Source organism: Chiloscyllium punctatum, chromosome 1 (genome assembly GCF_047496795.1).
Source record: "Chiloscyllium punctatum isolate Juve2018m chromosome 1, sChiPun1.3, whole genome shotgun sequence".
Lineage (NCBI taxonomy): Eukaryota > Metazoa > Chordata > Chondrichthyes > Orectolobiformes > Hemiscylliidae > Chiloscyllium > Chiloscyllium punctatum.
The window spans coordinates 165,064,146-165,091,499 of record NC_092739.1 but is presented as its reverse complement, the minus strand read 5'-3'; the positions used below and the strand labels follow the sequence as shown (position 1 = coordinate 165,091,499).

General features: G+C 43.4%; 1 protein-coding gene across 1 annotated transcript in view; it reads right to left on the bottom strand.

The window, feature by feature from the left end:
• The window catches only part of LOC140481584 (sideroflexin-5-like), a 327,308-nt gene that overhangs the window by 130,320 nt on the left and 169,634 nt on the right, over positions 1-27,354 (bottom strand). The window contains exon 10 of the mRNA XM_072578021.1: positions 20,193-20,283. Within this exon, the coding sequence (XP_072434122.1) occupies positions 20,193-20,283 (91 nt within the window). The remainder of the gene's footprint in view (positions 1-20,192; positions 20,284-27,354) is intronic.

Genomic DNA, 27,354 nt, shown 5'->3' with positions numbered 1-27,354 from the left:
TCCTCCTGGAGATGTGGGCATCATATAACGCACAGTAGCTCACCTCTTGTGCCCAGACTGTCTCAGAAGCAAGTAATTATCTTCTTTAGGCAGGAAAGGCATTGAGGCAGTGATATCTGTCCTGCCCATCTCAGATTCTGAGGTATTTTCAAAACTTATTGGAGTGGGAGAACCCATGGATTCCTGAACAGTCAGAAGGCTGTCAAAGGGCCGGCCATGTTTTGCTCCCGCATAATTTGCAAGTTTGAGCTTTCATATGGTCAATATGCTTGTTCAGGATCACGACAATTACCAGAACGTTATACCTCACTGGACCTGACCTCACATCGACTATACATATTATCCATGCAAGGTCGTTCCTGTGGTTCCTACAGAAAACTTTGTGTAAACTGTGTCTCTCTATTAGTGGAGTCATTTGTCTGGCACTGGTGCTCATGATGCTGATCCACCATCCCCCCAGGTCCAGGAATATCCAATTTAACGTGGTGCGGAATCTTCTCTCCATTAGCAACTCTGCTGGAGCTATCCCTGACGGTATATCGGGGTGGGCCTTTGACAACAGACCAGTAGGAAACGGGATAGTTTGACATCTAGTGAATCTGTAGACTGTTTTTTTAAGCCTGCCTTCAAAGTTTGGACTGCTCTTTCTGCCGGATGATTGGATGTTGGATAATATGGAGCTGTCCTTATGTCGAATACCTGTACCATTAGGAAATACTTGAATTCCCTGCTGGTAAACAATGGCCGTTATTTGTGACCAACACTCCCGGAAGTCCATGTATTCCAAAAGATGCACACTGAATTTCTACTGTTGTCCCTGCAATTGACAATTAAACTCTATGTACATCAGCCATTTTGAGTGGATGTCCACAATGACTAAGAACATTGAGCTGATGAAAAGACCTGCATAGTCGACATGTAACTGAATCCAAGGTTTAACTGGCCATTCCCACATAACGGGGGGAGCTTCTGGCAATAATTCTTGTTCCTGTTGGCACTCTGGGCACTGCCCCACCAATGCGGCTTATGTCTGCATCCAATCCTGGCCACCAGACATATCTTCATTTTGAAAACCCCTGGATAATCCTAGTGGAGTTCAGCCAGTGTCTTTACTTGGGACAATCACTTTTGCTCCCCATAATAATATGTTATCCTCTACCATGATCTGGTCTCTCAGGGTCCAAAAACATTTCAATTCTGGTTGCGACAACCCTTTGGTTTTCCTTCTCACCACCAGCTGTTTCACGTTTGCCAGACCAAATCTTTTCGCATCCAAAGTCTGATATCATCAGCTGCGACTGGAAGTGTGTTCAAAAATTTTAAACCATTACGTATACTTCCAGTGGCCGACCACTGGAGGTGTATCTGCTAAAGGGAGGAGGCTCAATGCATCTGCATTTGCTACTTGGTCTCCCAGACGCTGTTCCGATTTGTAATTATACACACTTAGTATTAGAACCCACCATTGAATTTGACCTGAAGCTATGGGTGGCACTGCCTTGTCCTCTTTAAGTAGACATGGAAGGGGTTTGTGGTCTGTTATTATTACAAATTTACTTCCGTAAAGGTATAGAACATAGAACAATACAGCGTAGAACAGGCCCTTCGGCCCTCAATGTTGTGCCAATCTGTGAACTAGTCTAAGCCCATCCCCTACACTAACCCATCATCATCCACATGCTTATCCAAAAACTATTTCAAGGCCCCTAATGTGGCTGAGTTAACTACATTGGCAGACAGGGCATTCTACGCCCTGAACACTCTCTGAGGAAAGAACCTGCCTTTGACATCTGTTTTAAATCCGTCACCCCTCAATTTGCAGCTATGCCCCCTCGTATAAGCCGACATCATCGTCCTAGGAAAAGGACTCTCACTGTCCACCCTATCTGTCCTCTGGTCATCTTGTACATCTATTAAATCCCCTCTTAGCCTTCTTCTCTCCAATCAGACAGACACAAGTCCCTCAGCCTTTCCTCATAAGACCTTCGCTCCAGACCAAGCAACATCCTGGTAAATCTCCTCTGTACTTTTTCCAATGCTTTCACATCCTTCCTCTAATGGGGCGACCAGATTGTACACAATACTCCAAGTGAGGCCGCACTAGTGTTTTATATAGTTGCAGCATGACATCACGGCTCCGGAACTCAACCTCTCTACCAATTAAACCTAACACACCATATGCCTTCTTAACAGCACTATCAACCTGGGTGGTAACTTTAAGGGATCTATGTACATGGACACCAAGACCCCTGTGCACATCCACACTACCAAGAATCTTTCCATTGACCCAGTACTCTGCCTTCCTGTTATTCTTCCCAAAGTGCATCACCTCACATTTAGCTGCATTGAACTCCATTTGCCACCTCTTAGCCCAATTCTGCAGTTTATCCAAGTCCCCCTGTAACCTGTAACATTCTTCCACACTGTCCAGCACTCCACCGACTTTAGCGTCATCTGCAAACTTACTAACCCATCCACCTATGCCTGCAACCAAGTCATTTATAAAAATGACAAACAGCAGTGGTCCCAAAACAGATCCTTGTGGTATACCATCAACCACCACTCATTGCCTTCTTACAGAAAGCCAGTTTCTAATACAAATTGCGAAATCACCCTCAATTCCATGCTTCTGCATTTTTTTCTCCAACAGCCTACTTTGTCAGTGGCTTTACTGAAGTCTACATATACCATGTTAACTGCCCTACCCTCATCCACATGCTTGGTCATTATCTCAAAAAACTCAATGAGGTTTGTGAGACACGACCTGCCCTTGACAAAACCATGTTGACTATCTCCAATCAAACTGTTGCTTGCTAGATGATTATAAATCCTATCTCTTATAATCCTTTCCAAAACTTTTCCTACAACAGATATAAGGCTCACTGGTCTATAATTACCTGGGTCATCTCTGCTGCCCTTCATGAACAAGGACACAACATTTGCAATCCTCCACTCCTCTGGTACTAAACCTGTAGAAAATGACCACTCAAAAAACAAGGCCAAAGGCTCTGCCATCTCCTCCCTAGCTTCCCAGAGAATCCTCAGATAAATCCCATCTGGTCTAGGGGACTTATCTACTTTCACACATTCTGGAATTGATAACACCTTCTCCTTACTAACTTCAATCCTTTCAAGTCCAGTAGTCCGTATCTCAGTCTTCTCTACAATACTCTCCTTTTCCTGAGTGAAAACAGATGAAAAATATTCATTTAACACCACTCCGATCTCCAAAGGATCCACACACAACTTCCCACTTTTGTCTTTGACTGGTCCTATTCCTACCCTAGTCATTCTTTTATTCCTTACATACCTATAGATAGCTTTAGGGTTCTCCTTTATTCTACCTGCTAAAGACTGCTCATGTCCCCTCCTTGCTCTCCTTAACTCTGTCTTTAAGTCCTTCCTATCTAATCTGTAACTCTCCATCACCTCATCTGAACCATCTTGTCTCAACATCGCATAAGCCTACCTCTTCCACTTAACAAGAGATACAACTTCTGTAGTAAACCACGGTTCCCTTACTTAATCACTTACTCCCTGCCTGACAGGAACATACCTATTAAGGACATGCAATATCTGTTCCTTAAACCAACTTCACGTTTCGATTGTCTCCATCCCCTGCACTTTACTATCCCATTCTTTGCATCCTAAGTCTTGCCTAATTGCATTATAATTACCCTTCCCCCATCTATAATTCTTGTCCTGTGGCATATACCTATCCCTTTCCTACTGCTGCAACTTCCTAATTCCAGACCTTCCTCCTCTATCTGGGCATATTTACACTCTGCATTAGCCAAAATCCTGACTGAATACGATATTCAGCATTCCTCTCTATTGGGCCACCCCTGAGCTAAAACTACCCCGAAGCTGAACTTGGAGGCTGCGCAGATCAGATCTCGCTTGGGGTCATAATGTGCCAACACCTTAGAGGATAACAGCTGTTACTTCACTTACCTGAAAGCTATGGCTTGGCTACACGGCCATTTTCAAGGCTGAACCTTTACAAGTTGATGCAAAGGTGTCAAGATGAAACCCAGGTTGTGTTTGAACTTTCTGTAATAATTCACCAGCCCAAGGAAAGACCTAAGCTCCAGTACAGCTGTGGGAACTGGAACACCTTTAATCAACTTTACTTTATCTTCCAATGGGTGTAACCTGGTCTTGTCAACTCTGTAGTCCAAATAGGTCACTTAAGTACCTGAAACATACATTTTTCCCTTCTAAGCATCTGCCCACCTGGAAGAAACAACTAAGGGCTAGTTCCAAGTTCTCTCAATGCTCCTTATTCGTCTTCCCTATTATTAGCACATATCTGGATAAATGACGACCTGCAGTAGACCTTGTAAAATATTCTCCATCGTCTGTTGAAAAATTGCAGAGGCTGATGATACTCCAAATGGCAGTCTCGTATAATGGTACAAACCCTTATGGGTATTAATTGTAGCTTACTTCTGGGAATCCATTGCTAACTGCAATTTTAAGTACACATGGCTCATGTCCAGCTTCGTGAAGGACTGCATCCTGCCAGCTTTCTGTATAAATCCACTATGGGACTGGCTGGGTATTTATCCAGCTATGAAAAGTTGTTTGTTTAAAATTCTCACAAAGACGAACCAAACTGTTGAGCTTCACAATCCATATGACCAGTGCTGCCCATTCCACAAACTGGACTGGTTTGATGATTCCTTTGCTTTCCAGCCTCCTGATTTCTGTCTCTACTTTTTCCTGTAAGGCAAATAGCACTGGGTGGGACTTGCAGAATCATGGAATTACTTCCTGGTCAACATGCAAGGTGGCCTTGCTTCCTTTGATAGTCCCTAGATGTTGCTGTACAACTTTAATTTGGACTTCACTCAGTTCCTATCAAAAAATGTTGAGCCAATCAAGTTGAATCTTTCTCAATCGATTTCGCTCCATCAAGTTTGGGCTTGATCCTTTTATGACATTCAGTGGTGACTGAACCACCTGCTTCTCATAAGAGACCAGAACTGAAGTGGTACCCTTTATCTGTAAAGGTTCCCAGGTTTGATTCTCGGTGTAGCCGAGGTCTTGCATAAACTTTAGGGTTGGAGTCCATGGCAAATTTTGTTAAAGATTGGCTCTGTGATCACTGAAACAGCCACGCCAATACTGAGCTCCATTAGGAGTGGGTGATTGGTTCTGATTTGGACACTGCTAAGCAACTTAACTATTCCAAACCCGCTGTAGGTGGACTTTCCATGGTGTGTACTCCCCTGGATACCCCCTCTATGAGTTCTCTTACTCAACTTAGGCCTACTGGGATTCTTCTGCTGCCCTGAGTATGCATACCGGCGGCAACTACAATGCTTTCTGGGCCAAAACTGAAGAAAGTTTTAACTGTTTGGCCAAGTCTTGACTTTGTTTTGGGGTTTTGCTGCAGGCTGACAAGAGTCTCTCTGTTCAGGATATATTCTGAGTGAGGCTATGCAATTGCCTTCACCCAGTTTTGTCCGCAAGCTCAGTCTGCCTGGCAAAAGTGTCCACTTCCATCAGTATACCTTACAACTGAAATGCTTCACTGATAGAGCCAGTTGTCGTGCCTGTTTGAAGTCCAGTTGGGCTTCATCCTGTAAGTGATTTTGCATGGTTACATCATTAATCACACACACTAAACAGTCTCTCAGGCATCTCATTAAGAGTTGAACCAAAGTCGCATGCCTCTGCTAGTAGTCTTAACCTAGTCAAAAATCCTAATATGGATTCCCCAGTTCTCGAATTGCCGAGTAAAACTTATAGCATCTCAGAATTAGAGAAGGCCTAGGGGGCCTAATGTTCCTTGACTAAAGTCATCAACTCTTGAAAGGTTTTAGTATCTGGTGCCTCAGGGAAAATCAGACTCCAAATAACCACAAAAGCTGCAGGTCCACAAGCTGCCAGGAAAATTACTCATTGCTTTTCAGCTGCCCAAATGTCATTTATCCTGAAAGAATAATGCATTCTTTCCAAAGACTGGGCCCAATCTTCAATGGCAGAATCAAATGAATCAAGCTTACTGAGATAAGGCACGATAATAGAAATACTTACCCCAAAGACAACTATTGTGATGAATTTCTTCAGGACCATGCTTTTCACTCGTCACCACTAACATAACTCCACAGAGGCCAGTACCCATCACCAAGACCTCTTTTATTTCCATGTGGAGAGTCCTTGACACTGATCACAGAGTGAACACCATTTTTAGCACTCCTGTTTATATCTGTCAACCAGGGCTCCTGACTGGACCAGGTTAACAGCCCCAATCAGGGATCTTATATTCTATGAAGTCCATTTGGCTGACCTTGTTCCAATTGCTACAAATAACAGGACACTTCAAAGTACCAATGAGATTAAACAAAGTCAACATGATTCTATTAAATGGAAATTGTGTTTGACAAGCTTATTGGAATTTTTCTTTGAGGTCGTTTAGTATTAGAACATTTGTGGGAGAACCCATGGATGTTTTGTATTTGGATTTTCAGAAAGCTTATGATAAAGTTCCATGTAAAAATTGTCATGCAAAATCAAAGCATGTGGTAATGCTGGCATGGATTGAGATTTGATCAGCAGCAGGAAACAGAAGGTAGGAATAAGTAGGTCATTGTTTGGAGTGGAATGTGGTGAGAAGTGGGGTATCTCAGGGATCAGAGCTTTGTGGCCTATCTGTTCATTATATATTAACAATTTGAAAGAGGGAATCAAGTGTAATATTTCCAAGTTTTTTGACCACACATAACTAGGTGTGAAAGTGGTGAGGAACATGTAAAGAAGCTTCAGGATGACATAAATAAATTGAATGAGTGAGCAAATACATGGTAAATTCAGTATAATGTGGATAAATAGAAGTTGTCCACTTCAGTAGGAAAAATAGAATGGGTTGAGGATTACTATAGGGTGGAGGTGCAGGGGCCAAACACCTCAGCAGTGGCATCTGGTATGTGGTATGTGGTAGGCACCCTCTGGCTGGGTGCCTACTGGCACCACCATGTTTCCTTGTGAGGAAGAGGCACCTGGAGCGAGGTCAAGGTGCTTCCTTTCCTTGCGGTTGATGCTGAGCATCAATAGCTAGAGTGTTGGAGTGCGGGTCTGTGCCATATCTAGGAAACATTGAGACTATATGTCTGTGCCACCTGACAATCTGCCTATACAGACAGCCAGATGTATACATGCTGGAGCCAGCATGGTGCAGAGTGTGTTGGAAGATTCCTTCCAATCTTTGACCCGAGGGGAGCATTTAGGAGACAGTGACCATTGTATCATAAGGTTCAGGATTGTGGTGGAGAATGACGTGTAATAATCCATGTAAGAAAATTAAACTGGCAGACAACTGACTTCAATGCGGCAACAACAGAGCTGGGCAGGATTGACTGGAACAAGAGGTTGGTCACCTTCAAAGAGCAGATGGTTTGGATACAGTTGATGTAGACTTCCTCAAATGAGAAAGGTAAAACAAATAAATCCAAAGTTCCCTGGTTGACAAGGAAAGTAGAAATTAATAGAAGAAGGAAAAGTGTGTTTTTGACAGATGTAAGGCAAAAGATACAAATGAGAGGCAAGAGGAAAACCAGAGGCTTAGAGGGTGGGGATCAGTATATTCTACCAGGAATAGGTGTTTTGGACCCACCTGTTCATTATACATCAACAACGTTAATGAGGAAATCAATTATAATATTTCCAAACTTGTCAACCATACATAACAGCCCCCCTCTCACTTTAAACCTACGCCCCCGATTATTTGACATTTCCACCATGGGAAAAAAGACTCTGACTATCCACCTCATCCATGACTCCTCATAATTTTATATACATCCATCAGGCGCTCAAGTGAAAACAATCCAATCCGTCCAATCTCCTTATATCTAATATACTCCAATCCAGGCAACATCCTGGTAAACCTCCTTTGCACCCTCTCCAAAGCCTCCATATCCTTCCTATAGTGTGGTACTAGAAGTGCACACACCAAATGTGGCCTCACTAAAGTCTAACAGAGCTCCAATATGACTTGCTAACTTTTATACTCAATGCCATGATTGATGAAGGCAAGCATGCTATATACCTTCTTTATCATCTTATATCTTTTGTGGACTCTTTATGTCCACTTCACAATTCATTTTCCCAACTGTCTTTGTGCCATTAGCAAATTTAACTGCCACATCTTTGGTCCCTTCATCCAGATCATTTCTGTTGAGACCCTGTCACTGACCCCTGTGACACACCACTTATGACATCCTACCAGCCTGAAAAAGACCCTTTTATTCCTACTCTCTGCTTCCAGTAGCCAACTAAACTTCTATCCATGTTAATAGCTACCCCCAACACTTTGAGCGTTTCTATTGCACATTGACCTTTGATGTGGCACTTTATCAAATGTCTTTGAGAAGTTTAAGTGCAGTAAGTTACTGATACCCCTTTATCCACATCACAAATTATCACATGGCTTGTGTGTACGTGTTCATTCGGATGTTGTGAACATTTTATGCACTGGGACCAATAGAAATTTTCAAGCCTGAGCTTGAGAGTAGGTAAGGATATGGTGAAAAGCTGAGTGAATGAAGTTGAAATAAAGATTACTAATATTGCAATTAAATGGCAGGGCAAATGGAGGCAATAAATGGACTGCTCCTTCATTTTACAAACAGGTATACTGAGGTATTTCTTACTATTCCAAGTTTCACGAAGCCATTTCCCCTAGGTCTATTGGTTAAATATTACAGGGCTGTGTGTTCCCTCTCCCTAACTAAAAAAGTTGACTGGTATCCCATGCCATTTTAACCTCAGGAAAATGTTAATTGGCTCAGAGTATGACTTCAGTGTTCTGATGAGGAAGTGCCACACTAGACAGCAACTCTATTTCCAGCAGCACTGGTCTGAGTACAGGCCACAGCTGAGAATACAATGTTCCCGAATTAGCAGAGGTTACAGAGGTTGGATGTCAAATAAGCATGGGGTAATTTTGTTCATTATTCTTTGATGTAGTGGGTTTCCTTGGCAAGTCTCAGTAATGAAGGTGTGATAGTGACAAGGGGAAAGGCTTGGGAGAAGCTCAATATAGGGTGGATCAGGAGTGGTTAAGGTTAACAGGGATGAGAGATGGAATTACTGTTATGAGCACAGGGACCCTGAAAGGCTAGCCTAGTTCGGTACCCATAGGGATGGCCTCAACTGGGACCTTGGGTTCATGTCACATTACAGGTGACCCCATTGCACTATACACACACAAACACACACACACACAGGCACTCTTGCACGTACACATACACACAGACACTCCCACAGACACACACACACATTCCTACACACACTCCCACATGCACCCTCTCACTGACTTAGACTCCTTTACACTCACACACACACATATTCACTCTCTCTCACAGACACTCACAACCTCCCATCCCCCACCCCACACAAACACACACACGCAGATGCACACACAATGCATACATACACACATACGTTTGTGGGGTGAATTTATACTTGCAGAGTTACATTGTACTTTGCTTAAAAACTGCATGGATCCATGTAAGATTCTGTTAATTCATTTGTTAGATTAGAATCAGTCTAAACATTATGTCACAGACAGCAGCACACAGGGGGCTAACACCTTCAACACATCTAGGCTGACACCAATTGTTAAAATTCACCTGAGAGTGTAACTTTTAAAAAAAGTTTTACGATTTACATATGAAAGAAGTGAAACTAACGTGATCATTCTAACAGATGAAAGACTTAACAAACAATCAAGGTATTTTTCAATGTATAATTTCAGTTACATCACACTGTAAACTTCTGCTATAAATTCTGTGTCTTAGAATTGTGTACTCCACAACCACCTGATGAAGGAGCAGCGCTCTTAAAGCTAGTGCTTCCAATTAAACCTGTTGGACTATAACCTGGTGTTGTGTGATTTTTAACTTTGTACAACCCAGTCCAACACTGGCATCTCCAAATCATGACCCCTAAAGGAGATTCCTCCAACTATGCCTGAAATCACATCTCCCCTAATAAAAGCTGCTGGGCTACCCACTGGTGGAAGCTTACCTTTATCATGGTGGTGGAGCTGAGGATGAGGCAATCAAGTGACCATGAATTGGACGGTAAGGAATGGGAGATAAGATGGGGCAGGCGAGACGGTCCTATGTTGCATTTTAGGATGCCTTCACTATCAATCACGCCATCACTAGAATGTAAAATCGAGGGGCATGCTGCAGACAATCAGCAGATGAAGAGAAATAATTCTTAATTTTCTATTCAATACTTTCTAAATTGCTCTAGGATGTGGAAAGCATTTATTGGCAATTATTAATTAGCTCGAGGGCATTAGGAATCAGCAACATAGAGAACTGGAGTCACCTGCAGCTATAACTAGGTAGAACATTCTCTTTCACTAACAACATTAGCGAACCATTGAGTTTTTGCCACAACCCAGCAACTTCTATAGTCATTCTTTGGTACCAGGTTTACAGAACTAAGGGAATCCTTTGGTGAATTTTGAGCTCCTCCAGCATATTTGGTGATCATTCCAAGTTCTCCATGTTAGCATCTTGATACCAGGTGGTGATGACAGTTCAGGGGGCAGATTGTACGGGACACAGTTCCTGACATACTTCTCTGCAAATCAAAGTGAAAAAAAAGACACAGCTGCACAGCTGAAAGAGATTAAAGCCAGAGGCTGCCATGAACAAAAGTATTGCTCACACCTGCAACGATTGCAGGGCGGAGGCAGGATGATGTTGGGGGATGGGTGTCATATTTGAGGACAAACAGAATTTCAGCATTAGTTTCAAATCACACACTGCAAAGCACTGCTCCTCATAATCTGTTCTGGAGAGAACGGTCCTCATCACAGAAGAAGGCTAACCCATCAGCTGTATTATAAAAGGGTCCAGGCTTGTAGTATTAAATGCAGCAATTATGTATGATAAAACACTTCAAGATATGTACTTTAAATGGGTTCGGTGTGCACAATTGAAGACCGCATTTCTGTTGCTGAACTCAAAAGGATATTTTTCCCCACAATATTTGGCTGTTGCAGCATCCAAAGAAAGCTAAATGTGGTTCATGTTAATAGTGTAGAAGAAACCCAATAAGTCAAGCAGCATCGGTGGAGACAGAAACAGTTCATGTTTCAAACTGAATATGACTTCTTCAAAAGACTTCTTCAGTACTAACTCTGTTTCTATCACCACAGATGCTGCCAGTCTTGCAGAGCTTCCCCAGCATGTTCTGTTTTTATTACAGATCTCCAGCACTGCAGAAATTTGCTTTTATTCGGCTTGCCAACGCAGGTTAAAAATATAGTCCACAAGGTGTCATCTCGCCTAAGAATCTTGTGTGCTTCAATGAGGTCTCCTCTCATTCTTCTAAACTCCAAATAGGGCAAGTCCAATCTGCTCAAATTGTACTCATAAGTTGGGAGGTTACGTTGCAGCCGTACAGGATATTGGTGAAGCCACTTTTGGAATACTGCATGCAATTCTGGTCTCCTTCCTATCAGAAAGATGTTATGAAACTTGAAAGGGTTCAGAAAAGATTTACAAGGATGTTGCCAGGTTTGGAGGATTTGAGCTATAGGGAGAGGCTGAGGGTTGACCTTATAGAGGTTTACAAAATCATGAGGACCATGGATAGGATAAATAGACAAAGTCTTTTCCCTGGGTTGGGGGAGTCCAGAACTAGATGGCATAGGTTTAGGGTAAGAGGGGAAAGATATAAAAGACACCTAAGGGGCAACTTTTTCATGCAGAGGGTGGTTCATTAATGGAATGTGCTGCCAGAGGAAGTGGTGGAGGCTGGTACAATTGCAACATTTAAAAGGCATTTGGATGGGTATATGAACAGGAAGGGTTTGAAAGGATATTGGCCAGGTGCTGGCAGGTGGGACTAGACTGGGTTGGGATAACTGGTCAGCATGGACAAGTTGACCGAAGGGTCTGTTTCCGTGCTATACATCTCTATGACTCTATGTCATAGAGTTGTACAACACGGAAACAGACGTCAGTCCAACTTGCCCATGTCGACAGATATTCTAAATTAATCTGGTGCCATTAGCATTTCACCCATATTCCTCTGAGCCCTTCCTATTCACCTATCCAGATGTCTTTTAAATTTTGTAATTGTATCAGTCTCCAACACGTCTTCTGGCAGCTCATTTCATTCAAGAACCACCCTCTGTGTGAAACAGCCTCTTGGGTCCGTTTTAAATCTTGTCCAGAACCTCCATGAATCAAACTTATTGATATCAGTCTTATAATACTTCAAGATGTCTGTAACCCCCTCTGAGATCATTACCTTATGCTGATTCTGGATTTTGTGCATACTGAATTTTCTTTCTTCTATTGTGGCAGTTATACTCTCAGCTGCTAAGGGCTACAGCTGTCTAGGCCCTAACCTTCACAAGTATCTCTCATTTTCTCTTCATTAAAATGTGTTCCAAAGCCTTGTGACTCTAATATACTTGATCAATTGTGTTAACATTTCCATATGTGGTGCAATGTCACATTTTGTTTGATAATGCTATGTGAAGTACTTTGGACTTTTCAAATATTAAATACACTATATGAATGCAAGTTGTCTTTAAAACTTTAGAAAGCAGAGCCAATGTAGAAATTAATGATACTGTGATCACTATTTGTTGAATACTTACTAACATGCTCCACTTACGCCACTTCGTTCCCCGGAATTAAAGAAATAACGTGCATTCCTGTAACACCTTTCAAGACAATATGCCCTCAAGGGCTTAATAGCCAAAGAAGTAGATTTAAAGAGTAGTTATTGTTGTAATAGACATAAAGAGGGCAAGACAAACAAGTGCAGATGGGGCTCTGCAAGATCACAGCACGTAGAGAAAATGGTAAATTAGACATTCAAAATGATAGCAAGAGGGCAATTAACTGGAAGGGGGTACACAGGAAGTGAGGGGAGATAAAGAAAGGGAAGGATAAAGTGTTGTTATGTGGTTTCTTGGGATAAAGGACATAATGCTTCCACTCCAATTTGGTATGTTCTGAAATGGCTGAGAAATCCAATGTGCAATCTGCAGACCCTGCCACATGCAGTGTTTAGAGAATCAGGTAGTTAAGTTGACCGAAGAGTCTGTTTCCGTACTGTACATCTCTATGAGCCTATGTTCTCTCCAAATCCTCAACTTCACTTCTTCCCATTCCAAATGAAGTCTCTTGATGTGAACAAATGAATCTTCTCCATTTTGGCTGATCACATGTCAGGGTCTTGCATGAGTTAGAGAGGGTGGCTGTACTTTTCAGGGATGTTTTGAGGACAATGGTGAAGCTGTTATTCTGGGAGTATCTTTCTCTCACTGCATTCTGAGTCAAGCAGTTCTTTCAGGAGTCTGGAATCAGGAACCCAAATGAAGTGCCCTGACTAGTGGAGATAGTTTTGAGTGATTGTGAGTCATTAGTTTGTGAGAGAATGCTGCTAGTGGACAACGTTTCTTCTCCTTAAGACCATAAGATATACGAGTAGAATTAGGCCATTTGGTCCAGTGACTCTGCTCTATTATTCTATCATGCAGAACCTCTGTCTCAAAATATTCAATGACTTGGCCTCCACAGCCCTCTGTAGCAATGAGTTTCACAGATTGACCAGCCTTGGCTGAAGAAATTCCTCCTCATCTCAGTTCTAAATGGCTGTCCACTCACTCTGAGGCTGTGCCCTTGGGTCCTACTCTCTCCTACCAGTGGAAACATCTTCTCCACGTCCACTCTACCTCGGCTTCTCAGTGTTCTGTAAGTTTCAATCAGATCTCCCCTCATCCTTCTGAACCCTATCAAGTACACACCTAGACTCCACAACTGTTCCTCATATGACAACTGAATTGAATTGAATTAAATTTTTTTGTCACGTGTACCGAGGCACAGTGTAAAACTTTGTACTGTGAACAATACAGGCAGATCACATAGTTAAGTAGCATAGATAGTAAATAATAGGTAAACAGCAGCAAAAACAAAAACACAGGCACAGGCAAATGTTAAGAGTTCGTGAGTCCATTGAGTATTCTAACAACAGTAGGGTACAAACTGTTTCGAACCCGGCTGGTGCGTGTGTTCAGGCTTCTGTACCTTCTCCCCGATGGTAGAGGTTGTAGAAAAACATTTCCAGGGTGGGATGTGCAAGCCCTTCATCCCCAGGATTGTTCTTGTAAACGAAGCCCTGCCTTGCCAACTCATCCTACCTTAGTTACAGGGCACAAAATTGTTCACAATATTTCAAATATGGTCTGACCAGAGCCTTATATAGCCTCAGCAGTACATCTCTGCTCTTGAATTCTAGCCCTTTTGAAATGAATGGTAACACTGAATTTGCCTTCCTAAATGTCCAGGGTTTGTGACTGGATTTGTAGGATCCTGTGAAGGTACCTCTGGTGGTGCTTCTCCATTGCTGACAGATGTTTTCTGTAGATTGTCCAAGTCTCTTAAGTATATGCGGACTTGGGGGGATGATGGAGGAGGCGATTAATTTTGTGATCTCTGACTATACAAGGAATAACATCAACTGTCATTCATGAAAGACTGTGACTCTGTCAACCGTAAAAGCTTATACTCCTGAAATGTGGCTACCTTCAGAAATTTGTCAATATTCTCTGCCTATTCTTCGATGATACGTAAACCATGATCCTCACCATTAGAATGAGCGCAAACACTAGCTCAGTGAAATCTGGGGCCAAATAAGGCTGTGTCATTTCATTAACCTCTTCTGAATTTTCCTCACTGTAATACGGTACCCTGCCTCCACTAAATTTCCCACAGGCATCCAACCTACACAACTTTCAATCCAAACCCAAACTATTTCAACTTCAGTCAATGAGCTCTGGAATTTGACTGATTCTTGTTAATGTGTACTCTCAAGTACTGAACTTCAGCTCATTGTCGACATCTTCTCCAAACAATATGAGAAAATGGGCTTTTTGTGATGAAGCTTCATAATTTATTACTATTATTATTGAGACTTGAATTCTAAAATGTGGGAGAAATAGATTTCATTTTTGACAATATCTGCTAAGACGTGCAAAGGTGAGCAATTGCACATGTGCACGGATCTGGAAATATGCATAAGCATGATTCCAGCCTGGCTGCATCATCATGTCAGGTTAACATATAAAGCCATACACAAAGGCTGCACTGAGCGTGTGCTCAGAGAAAGCGTGATTTTAAAACCATAAGACCATAAGACATAGGAGTGGAAGTAAGGCCATTCGGCCCATCGAGTCCACTCCGCCATTCAATCATGGCTGATGCGCATTTCAGCTCCACTTACCAGCATTCTCCCCGTAGCCCTTAATTCCCCGAGACAACAAGAATCTATCAATCTCTGCCTTGAAGACATTTAGAGTCCCGGCTTCCACTGCACTCCGTGGCAATGAATTCCACAGGCCCACCACTCTCTGGCTGAAGAAATGTCTCCACATTTCTGTTCTGAAATGACTCCCTCTAATTCTAAGGCTGTGTCCACGGGTCCTAGTCTCCTCGCCTAACGGAAACAATTTCCTAGCATCCACCTTTTCTAAGCCATGTATTATTTTGTACGTCTCTATTAAGTCTCCCCTTAATCTTCTAAACTCCAACGAATACAGTCCCAGTATCCTCAGCCGTTCCTCATATGTTCGACCTACCATTCCAGGGATCATCCGTGTGAATCTCCGCTGGACACGTTCCAGTGCCAGTATGTCCTTCCTGAGGTGTGGGGACCAAAACTGGACACAGTACTCCAAATGGGGCCTAACCAGAGCTTTATAAAGTCTTAGTAGTACATCTCTGCTTTTATATTCCAACCCTCTTGAGATAAGAGACAACATCGCATTCGCTTTCTTAATCACAGACTCAACCTGCATGTTTACCTTTAGAGAATCCTCGACTAGCACTCCCAGATCCCTTTGTGCTTTGGCTTTATTAATTTTCTTACCATTTAGAAAGTAGTCCATGCTTTTATTCTTTTTGCCAAAGTGCAAGACCTCGCACTTGCTCACGTTAAATTCCATCAGCCATTTCCTGGACCACTCTCCCAACCTGTCTAGATCCTTCTGTAGCCTCCCCACTTCCTCAGTACTACCTGCCTGTCCACCTAACTTCGTATCATCGGCAAACTTTGCTGGAATGCCCCCGGTTCCCTCATCTAAATCATTAATATATAATGCGAACAGCTGTGGCCCCAGCACCGAACCCTGCGGGACACCGCTCGTCACCGGCTGCCATTCTGAAAAAGAACCTTTTATCCCAACTCTCTGCCTTCTGTTAGACAGCCAATCCTCAATCCATCCCAGCAGCTCACCTCGAACACCATGGGCCCTCACCTTGCTCAGCAGCCTCCCGTGTGGCACCTTATCAAAGGCCTTTTGGAAGTCTAGATAGACCACATCCACTGGGTTTCCCTGATCTAACCTACTTGTCACCTTTTCAAAAAATTCCAACAGGTTTGTCAGGCATGACCTCCCTTTACTAAATCCATGTTGACTTGTTCTAATCCGACCCTGCTCTTCCAAGAATTTAGAAACCTCATCCTTAATGATGGATTCTAGAATTTTACCAACAACCGAGGTTAAGCTGATTGGCCTATAATTTTCCATCTTTTGCCTTGATCCTTTCTTGAACAAGGGGGTTACAACAGCCATCTTCCAATCATCCGGGACCTTTCCTGACTCCAGTGACTCTTGAAAGATCTCAACCAATGCCTCTGCTATTTCCTCAGCCACCTCTCTCAGAACTCTAGGGTGTATCCCATCGGGGCCAGGAGATTTATCAATTTTAAGACTTTTTAACTTTTCTAGCACTATCTCTTTCGTAATGGCAACCATACTCAACTCAGCCCCGTGACACCCTTTAGTTTTTGGGATATTACTCATGTCTTCCACTGTGAAAACTGACGCAAAGTACTTGTTAAGTTCTCCTGCTATTTCCTTATCTCCCATCACTAGGCTTCCTGCATCAGTTTGAAGTGGCCCAATGTCTACTTTTGCCTGTCGTTTGTTTCTTATGTACTGAAAGAAACTTTTACTATTATTTCTAATATTACTGGCTAGCCTACCTTCATATTTGATCCTCTCATTTCTTATTACACTCTTTGTTATCCTCTGTTTGCTTTTGTATCCTTCCCAATCTTCTGATTTCCCACTGTTCTTAGCCACTTTATAGGATCTCTCTTTTTCTTTAATACATTTCCTGACTTCCTTTGTCAGCCAAGGTTGTCTAATCCCTCCCCGGTTAATCTTTCTTTTCTTGGGAATGAACCTCTGTACAGTGTCCTCAATTATACCTACAAACTCCTGCCATTTTTGCTCTACTGTCTTCCCGGTTAGCCTCTGCTTCCAGTCTATTTTAGTCAGTTCCTCTCTCATGCCCTCATAATTACCTTTATTCAACTGTAACACCATTACATCCGATTTTGCCTTCTCCCTTTCAAACTCCAGACTGAACTCTACCATATTATGGTCGCTACTTCCTAAGGGTTCCCTTACTTTAAGATCTTTTATAGAGTCTGGTTCATTGCAAAGCACTAGGTCCAGAATAGCCTGCTCTCTTGTGGGCTCCATGACAAGCTGTTCCAAAAAGCCATTGTGTAAGCATTCCATGAATTCCCTTTCTTTAGATCCACTAGCAACATTATTTACCCAGTCCACCTGCATATTGAAGTCACCCATGATCAATGTAACCTTGCCTTTCTGACATGCCTTCTCTATTTCCCGGTACATGTTGCGTCCCTCGTCCTGACCACTGTTAGGAGGTCTATACACAACTCCAATTATGGTTTTTTTGCCTTTGTGGTTCCTCAATTCCACCCACACAGACTCCACATCATCCGACGCTATGTCATTCAATACCATAGATTTAATTTTGTTCTTAACTAGCAAGGCAACCCCACCCCCTCTGCCCACCTCTCTGTCTTTTCGATAAGTTGAAAAACCATGGAGGTTTAACTGCCAGTCCTGACCCCCCTGTAACCAAGTCTCTGTGATGCCTACTACATCATAATCATTCACTATTATCTGTGCCATTAGTTCATCGGCTTTGTTATGAATGCTACGAGCATTCAGGTAAAGTGCCTTAATGCTAACTTCCTTATCATTAGAGATGTTGGAAGTCATATGTCCTAAGTTATCCTTGCTTTTTTCTGCATTCTCAGTCTGCCTCAATTTTAAATCCGCCTGGAAACATGCTATCCTGCTGCTTATCTTTCCATTTACCTCCATACTCCCTGTCGCTTTCACTTTCCCTTCCCTTCCAGCTGAAAAACAGCATTCAATTGTCGGGAGTGAGGAAATGGAATGGGGGTGGGGGAAATAGGGAGGTGGGATGGGGGTGTTGTGGTGGCGGAAGGAGAGGAGTGGGGACATGGAAACGATTGAGGATGTGGGATGGGAGGGGATTGAGAGCGCACAAGGTGAGTAGAGTGGTGAGGAAGTGAGGGGGAGTGAGGACAGAGTTTGAGTTATAAAGAAAGGTTGGACAGACTGGACCTTTTTCTACTGGAGCATGGGAGGTTGAGAGGTGACTTTAAAGAAGTTTGTAAAATCATGAGAGGTTAATGGTAGGTGTCTTTTCCTAGGATAGGGCACTTCAAGACTGGAAGCTACATTTTTAAGGTGAGAGGAGAGAGATTTAAAAAAGACATGAGGAGCAATTTTTTTACACAGAGAGTGGTTTATGTGGAATGAAATTCCTGAGGAAGTGGTGGATCTGGGTACAATTATAATATTTAAAACATTTGGATAAGTACACGAGTAGGAAAGATTTGGAGGGATATGGGCCAGGAGCAGGCAGCTGGAATAGTTTAGGATTATGCTTGTCACAGACTGGTTGGACCGAAGGGTCTGTTTCTGTGCTGGATGACTCTATTAGAGGGCTAAAGTGAGGATGTGGGGGAGTGAAGAAATGGGGTAGCAGGGTGAAAGGGAGAGTGAAGACTTGGGTAGGAGCTCCTCTCTTTCCATCCCATTCTGTAACCCCTCTCTCCTGGCCACACCCCCAAATCCTGCTCCCCACTCCATGTCCCCTGAGCCCCATACCTTGCATTTCCTCACATACGTCAACCTGCTGAAATGCTTCTGCATAAATTTAAACAACACATAGTGTGCATACACTAGTGTCAGTAAACACAGCCGTAGCTTCTTAGTTCTGTGAAGATCAGACCTTTTCGAATAAAGTCAGAACATAATTCTGAACTCTGAGTTCAAAACAGCACTTACAAGAAGTCATGTAATTCCAGCTGAAAAACCAGCAAATCATTTGGGGAGATGTTTGTTGATTGAATTTTTAAGACTCCAGAGAGAAAGAGAAAGATAGCCAGAAGCAGGCTCATGCAGAAAGAAGTGGTCCATAACAGCACAGGTATTGTTATCAGTAATCTATAAACAGTCTGGACTGGAATAAGTTCTATTTTTCTTAGTATGTTCAACTAATGGGCTGGAAAGTTGAATTGAGGCTTAGATGAGATAAGCCACGACGGGAGCAGGCTCGAGAAGCTGAATTACCTGCACCTGCTTCGACCTTATGTCCTTATGAGCCGAATTAGGAGTTTGTTTCATGATCTCAGGAAGATATATTAACTGAAGAAAATATTATCAAGCGAAGGCTCAGCAGTTTGCCAAAATAAAACCAATTATAGCTAGTCCAGTTGAGCAACACGCTTTAGTGTGGAGATAGGGTGATCTTCACTGAGCTCTGAAGGTCTGTGAAAGGTATTGCTGGGGTAAAAGGGGTTGACTCTTACTTTCTGATGTTTGTAATGGGATGGTTCTAGTAATCCTTGTATATTATTGTTTAGTTCATGGTTTTATTTTGTGTAATAAGTTTTTGTTTTGTTGAAAATGCCAGGTTTCACTCTGGAAACTGACTTGTACAGTGTTACCACTGAATAGGGACATTATACTTTTACTAAAGACCAAATAAACTAATGTAGTCTTCTAACCAGCTCTCACAGCACAACATCTCCCCCCAGTGATTAAGATCAACGGTGAAATTCTAGAAAATATGGACCAGATCTTGGGAGCTCCTCTCAACAAAGGCAGACGTCAACAATAAACCAAAGGGTTATATAGAAGCAAATGAGAAAATACTGAAAGGCTGACAAAGGGAATGCAAGATTGTGTAAAAAGGGTTGCAGGGACAAAAGTGAAAGCAATCAGGGAGATTAAAAAATGCTCATTTTCATCATTCCTTTCAGATGATAATACAAGTCTTACGTACCTACAGCAGGAAATGGCACAAAACGCTGGATGAGTGAGCGGGTTGCTGGGTTAAATCTGTTGGCTCTCTTGATGAAAAGATTCAGGCCTACCTTAAATAAAAGTGGAATGAAAGCATCAGACAGTCCTTAATTTTATCAGATAAATTAAAGTTTTTCATTTCAGCCTCATAATTTGCAAGCAGCAAAATCCACTTCCCTGACAAGATATGGAAGAGAAGTATTTGCCTTAAAGTTATAGTGCAGGATACGAAAAATCAGGCGATCATAAACTGGTAAGCAGTCATTCACCTTGATTTTAAAATCTGTAATTTGGTTGTAAGGTTACAATGGGCAAGGAAAAGAGGGAGGGAGTTGGAGAAACTCGACAGTTGAATACTGGGAGCTCAGCAAGAGTAGGAGCTAATGTAATAAAGTTTCATTTCAACAGATAGGGATGGTGAGGAAGAACAGAAGGACTAGGTATTTGGAGATTTGGAGGAACACCTACTATAACAATTTAATGATTACAGCTGATGGTACTATTAGACAAATCAGATCTGAAAATGATACCTGGCTTGAATGATCATTATTTTTGGTTTAATTAGTTAACATGTGGTTGTACAGTATGAAACAATTTCACACTAGGAATGTTTTGTGGACATTGGTAATTTCGAGCTTCGCCCATAACATCCATACCTGTGTATTGTTTGCCTGAGTTTATCTGCACATGTGTGTAGGGGTTTAAGAAGTGGGCAGAGTTCCAGACTACAGATATATGTTAATAATTCATATTTCCACTTGCTTATAGTTAGATCTGACTTACTTATAATAAATTATAGTTCTTGTGAAACATGGTCAGTGTTTTCTGTTAACCTCAATCCATCAGACAGGAATATCAGGGACTTTTGAGTGATTTGCTTAAATCTTTAACTTTTGTGTTAGCCTCAGGAGTAGTTGGGTTTGAGTATCAGCATGTCTTCCTGAGTGGGGCAGCTGAAGGAGAAGTCATTGCTCTCCCTTTGGTGACTGGACAAATAAAAGGAAATCCCAAGCAGCTAAGTACTCTGTCTGAAAATTATCCCCTTGAAAGGAAAAGAAGACAAAACCACCTTCGAAGACGGCTGAAAGGGTAAATCCGCAACTGGTGAGTGAAAAATTGAGAAATTGTGTGTCCACATCTGATGTTCTCATCAAAGAATTAAAATGCACCAGAAAGAAGGTGACACCTGTAATCCAGACTAGTGCCAGAACTGTGCTTCACTGAGATTTTATCTTCCTTCCATAATACTTGGAAATTTCTGAAAATGTGGTGGAGCCAGGTTTAATTGAGGCATTCAAGAGGACAATGCTTAGTTACTCGGATGGAAATGGTATACAAGGATATAAGGAAAAGGCAGGAGATTGCCACTAGGTGATAAAATTGGTTCAGGGCATAATGGGCCATATGGTCTCCTTTTGCATTGTAACAATTCTGTGATTTGAGTCTTGCCTTAACTTTGTTTGTCTGTTTGTATATGCATTGGGTATTCTGAAAAAGGGGTAGAGTTAAGCTATGGTGAGTTATATGTTTTCCTTTCAAGTACAGAAATCTGGCGAGTGTATTCTTTTGACCTGGGGTTGGCAGCCAGCTAAATTGGATATTTTGGACAGTTTCATTGAATCTTTTCACATCTGTGACAACTCTGGGATTAGTTAGGCCTATTTTTGGCATACTATTCAATATATTGTGACTATCACTTGAATACTTAGTTAATTCAGAACAGATCTTGGAAGTTTACTAGGTATCTCCTAGGTATCATGAGCAGAGTCTGTAAACAATGGTCTAACATATCCCACATGGGATATCATTACCATCATGCCTGTGGCAAATTTAGTTTATTGAAAAGTGCAAGGGAACATGCCAGGAGAAGTACCAATCATGTGCACAAAGAGCAGGGCAAATCCGATTTGGCCAACAAATGCCTCATAAGTCTGCTCAATCATCATCAAAGCAGTGGGAGGAGTCATTGACAAGTTATCAAGAAACACTGATTCACTGGTAACTATTTGTTTGTTACTTCCATGGACCAGTGAGCTACCAGAAAGCTACAGAGTTCCCAAGCGGAAAATGAGGCGCTGTTCTTCCTGTGCTGAACTTCCCAACACATGTTCTAGGTGAAGCAGTGATTTACATGCATTTCACTCAATCTATTCTACAGTACTCACGATGTGGAGCAAGAGAAAGTGAGGACTGCAGATTCAGGAGATCAGAGTCAAGTGTATGGTACTGGAAAAGCACAATAGGTCAGGCAGCATCCGAGGAGCAGGAGAATTGACATTTTGAGCATAAGCTCTTCATCTGAAATGAGGGTTGTTGGCCAAGGGGCTGAGAGAAAAATGGGAGGGAGATGGAGCTGGGAAAAAGGTAGCTGAGAATGCAGTAGGCAGATGAAGGTGGGGGGTGAAGCTATAGGTTTGGGAGCAGGGTGGAGCGGATGGGTGGGAAGGAAGGAAGATGGACAGGTAGGACCGTTCATGAAGGCAGTGCCAAGTTGGAGACTTGGGACTAGGATAAGGTTGGGGGGAGGGGAAATGAAATCCATATTGATCCCTCGTGGTTGCAGGGTCTCAAGGCCGAAGATGAGACGTTCTTCCTCCAAGTGTTGGGTGGCAAGGATTTGGCGATGGAGGAGGCCCATGACCTGCATGTCCTTGGTGGAGTGGGAGTCAAAATGTTCAGCCATGAGGCAGTGGAGTTGGTTGGTGCGGGTGTCCCAGAGATGTTCTCTGAAACAATCCGCAAGTTGATGTCCTGTCTCCCCGATGTAGATCACATCGGGTGCAACGGATACAGTAGATAATGGTGTGGAAGTATAGGTAAATTTCTGCCAGATGTGGAAAGATCATTTGGGGCCTTGGACGGAGATGAGGGGGAGATTTGGGCACAGGTTTTGCACTTTCTGCGGTGGCAGGGGAAGTGCCATAGGTGAGGGGTGGGCTGGTGGGGAGCTTGGATCTGACGCCCCTGATGCGCATGATGTGGTCTCCATGGAAACTGGGTGACCGCTTTGCCGAATACCGAAGTTTTATCTGCAAACATGACCCTGAGCTCAGTTACCTGCTTCTTCAACACCCCACTGTGTTCCCGACACAACATCTCTGTCTCAGGCCTGCAGCACTGCTCCAACGAAGCTTAGTAGCTGGAAGAACAGCACATCATCTTCTGCTTGGGAATCCTGCAGCTTTCAGAACTCAATATTAAATTCAACAACTTTGTCTTGAGCACCTTCTCCCATGTCCTTACCCAACTCCTACACAAGAGGCCTTGTTATCACATGGGCTGCTACCACAAACAACCCAGTGTTAACCACTAATAGTCTCTAATATTATTCTTCCAGGTTGACTTTTAACCATTCATTTGCCTAATTGTTTTTCTTTCTCTCTGGGCTTCAGCTCCACCAATCGTTTCCTCCTTCCTCTTCCCCGCCCCAACTTTACCATATATACCAACCTTTTACTGGCTATAACCAGTTCTGAAGAAGGGTCACTGGACCCAAAATATGAACTCTGCTTTCTCTCCACAGATACTTCAAGGTAGGGGTGACCACCGATACTCCTGCCGACTTCATCTGCAGGAAATGCAGTCAGATCCTGCTCCTCACCGAACGAGTTAGGGAACTGGAACTGGAGTTGGATGAACTGAAGATTATTCGAGAGGCTGAGAGGTTGATTGATAGAAGCTACAGGGACATAGTTACGCCGGAGAACAGAGGTAGCTGGGTAACAGTTAGAGGTGGGAAGGGGAAGAAGCAGGCAGTGCAGGGTTCCCCTGTGGTCGTTCCCCTAAAAAATAAGTATACAGCTTTGGAAACTGTTGGGGGGGACAGCCTTGCAGGTGTAAGCTGCAGTGAAGGGGTCTGTGGCGTGAGGTCTGGCTCTGAGACTCAGAAGGGAAAGGGGGAGAGGAGGAGAGCGCTAGTTATAGGGGACTCTCTAGTTAGAGGGACGGACAGGCGGTTCTGTGGACATGGGCGAGACTCTCGGATGGTTTGTTGCCTCCCGGGTGCTAGGGTCCGAGACATCTCAGACCGTGTCTTCAGAATCCTTAAGGGGGAGGGTGTGCAGCCAGAAGTCGTGGTACACATTGGCACCAACGACATAGGTAGGAAGAGGGGTGGGGAGGTCATTCAAGAGCTCAGGGAGTTAGGCTGGAAGCTAAAAGCTAGGACAGACAGAGTCATCATCTCTGGGTTGTTGCCGGTGCCACGTGACAGTGAGGCAAAGAATAGGGAGAGAGTGCAGTTGAACACGTGGCTGCAAGGATGGTGTAGGAGGGAGGGCTTCAGATATTTGGACAATTGGACTGCATTCTGGGGAAGGTGGGACCTGTACAAACAGGACGGGTTGCACCTGAACCAGAAGGGCACCAATATCCTGGGGGTAGGTTTGCTAGCACTCTTCGGGGGTGTTTAAACTAATTTGGCAGGGGGATGGGATCCGGACTTGTAGTCCAGCAAGTCAGCTAGCTGTGTGTCAGGATGCCCAAGACTGTAGGGAGGCTGTGGAGAAGGTAGCACTGACAGGGACTACTTGCGGACAGAGAGATGGGCTCAAGTGCGTATACTTCAACGCATCAGAAATAAGGTGGGTGAACTTAAGGCGTGGATCGGTACCTGGGACTACGATGTTGTGGCCATCACAGAAACGTGGATAGATGAGGGACAGGAATGGCTGTTGGAGGTTCCTGGTTACAGATGTTTCAGTAAGATTAGGGAGGGTGGTAAAAAAGGAGGGGGGGGTGGCATTGCTAATTAGAAATGGTATAACGGCTGCAGAAAGGAAGTTTGAGGGGGATCTGCCTCTGGAGGTAGTATGGGCTGAAGTCAGAAATAGGAAAGGTGCAGTCACCTTGTTGGGTGTTTACTATAGGCCCCCAATAGCAGCAGAGATGTGGAGAAACAGATTGGGAAACAGATTTTGGAAAGGTGCAGAAGCCACAGGGTCGTAGTCATGGGCGACTTCAACTTCCCAAATATGGATTGGAAGCTCTTTAGATCAAGTAGATTGGATGGGGCGGTGTTTGTGCAGTGTGTCCAGGAAGTTTTTCTAACGCAGTATTTAGATTGTCCAACCAGAGGGGAGGCCATATTGGATTTGGTACTCGGTAATGAACCGGGACAAGTGGTGGGCTTGTTAGTGGGTGAATATTTTGGTGATGGTGACCACAATTCTGTGACTTTCACCTTGGTTATGGAGAGAGATAGGTGCGCACAACAAGGAAGATTTTACAATTGGGGGAAGGGAAATTACGATGCTGTAAGACAGGATTTGAGGAGCATACGTTGGGAGCATAGGCTGTCAGGGAAGGATGTGGTGGAAATGTGGAACTTTTTCAAGGAGCAGATACGACGTGTCCTTGATATGTATGTACCTATCAGGCAGGAAAGAAATGGTCGTGTGAGGGAGCCTTGGTTGACGAGGGAGGTTGAATGTCTAGTAAAGAGGAAGAAGGAGGCTTACATAAGGTTGAGGAAACAGGGTTCAGACAGAGCAGTGGAGGGATACAGGATAGCCAGAAGGGACCTGAAGAAAGAGATTAGGAGAGCTAAGAGAGGGCATGAAAAATCCTTGGCGGATAGGATCAAGGATAACCCCAAGGCATTTTATGCATATGTGAGAAACCTGAGAATGACGAGAACGAGGGTAGGTCCGATCAAGGACAGTAGTGGGAGACTGTGTATTGAGTCGGAAGAGATAGGAGAGGTCTTGAACAAGTACTTCTCTTCAGTATTTATGAACGAGAGGGACCGTATTGTTGAAGAGGAGAGTGTGAAACGGACTGTTAAGCTAGAAGAGATACCTGTTAGGAAGGAAGATGTGTTGGACATTTTGAACAACTTGAGGATAGACAAGTCCCCCGGGCCTGACGGGATATATCCTAGGATTATGTGGAAAGCAAGAGAGGAAATTGCAGTACCGTTGGCAATGATCTTCTCGTCTTCACTGGCAACGGGGGTGGTACCAGGGGACTGGAGAGTAGCGAATGTTGTGCCCCTGTTCAAAAAAGGGAATAGGGATAACCCCGGGAATTACAGGCCAGTTAGTCTTACTTCTGTGGTAGGCAAAGTAATGGAAAGGGTACTGAGGGATAGGATTTACGAGTATCTGGAAAGACACTGCTTGATTAGGGACAGCCAGCACGGATTTGTGAAGGGTAGGTCTTGCCTTACAAGTCTTATTGAATTCTTCGAGGAGGTGACCAAGCATGTGGATGAGGGTAGAGCAGTGGATGTAGTGTACATGGATTTTAGTAAGGCATTTGATAAGGTTCCCCATGGTAGGCTTATGCGGAAAGTCAGGAGGCATGGGATAGAGGGAAATTTGGCCAATTGGATAGAAAACTGGCTAACCGGTCGAAGGCAGAGAGTGGTGGTAGATGGTAAATATTTAGCCTGGAGCCCAGTTACAAGTGGAGTTCCACAGGGATCAGTTCTGGGTCCTCTGCTGTTTGTAATTTTTATTAATGACTTAGATGAGGGAGTCGAAGGGTGGGTCAGTAAATTTGCAGATGATACGAAGATAGGTGGAGTTGTGGACAGTGAGGAGGGCATTTGTCGTTTGCAAAGGGACTTAGATATGATGCAGAGCTGGGCTGAGGAGTGGCAGATGGAGTTCAACCCTGCCAAGTGTGAGGTTGTCCATTTTGGAAGAACAAATAAGAATGCGGAATACAGGGTTAATGGTAGGGTTCTTAGTCAGGTGGAGGAACAGAGGGATCTTGGGGTCTATGTACATAGATCTTTGAAAGTTGCCACTCAGGTGGATCGAGTTTGTAAGAAGGCCTATGGAGTATTATCGTTCATTAGCAGAGGGATTGAATTCAAGAGTCGTGAAGTGATGTTGCAGCTGTACAGGACTTTGGTTAGGCCACAGTTGGAGTACTGTGTGCAGTTCTGGTCGCCTCACTTTAGGAAAGATGTGGAAGCTTTGGAGAGGGTGCAGAGAAGATTTACCAGGATGTTGCCTGGAATGGAGAATAGGTCGTACGAGGATAGGTTGAGAGTTCTCGGCCTTTTCTCGTTGGATGAGGGGTGACTTGATTGAGGTTTATAAGATGACCAGGGGAATAGATAGAGTAGACAGTCAGAAACTTTTTCCCCGGGTACAACAGAGTGTTACAAGGGGACATAAATTTAAGGTGAA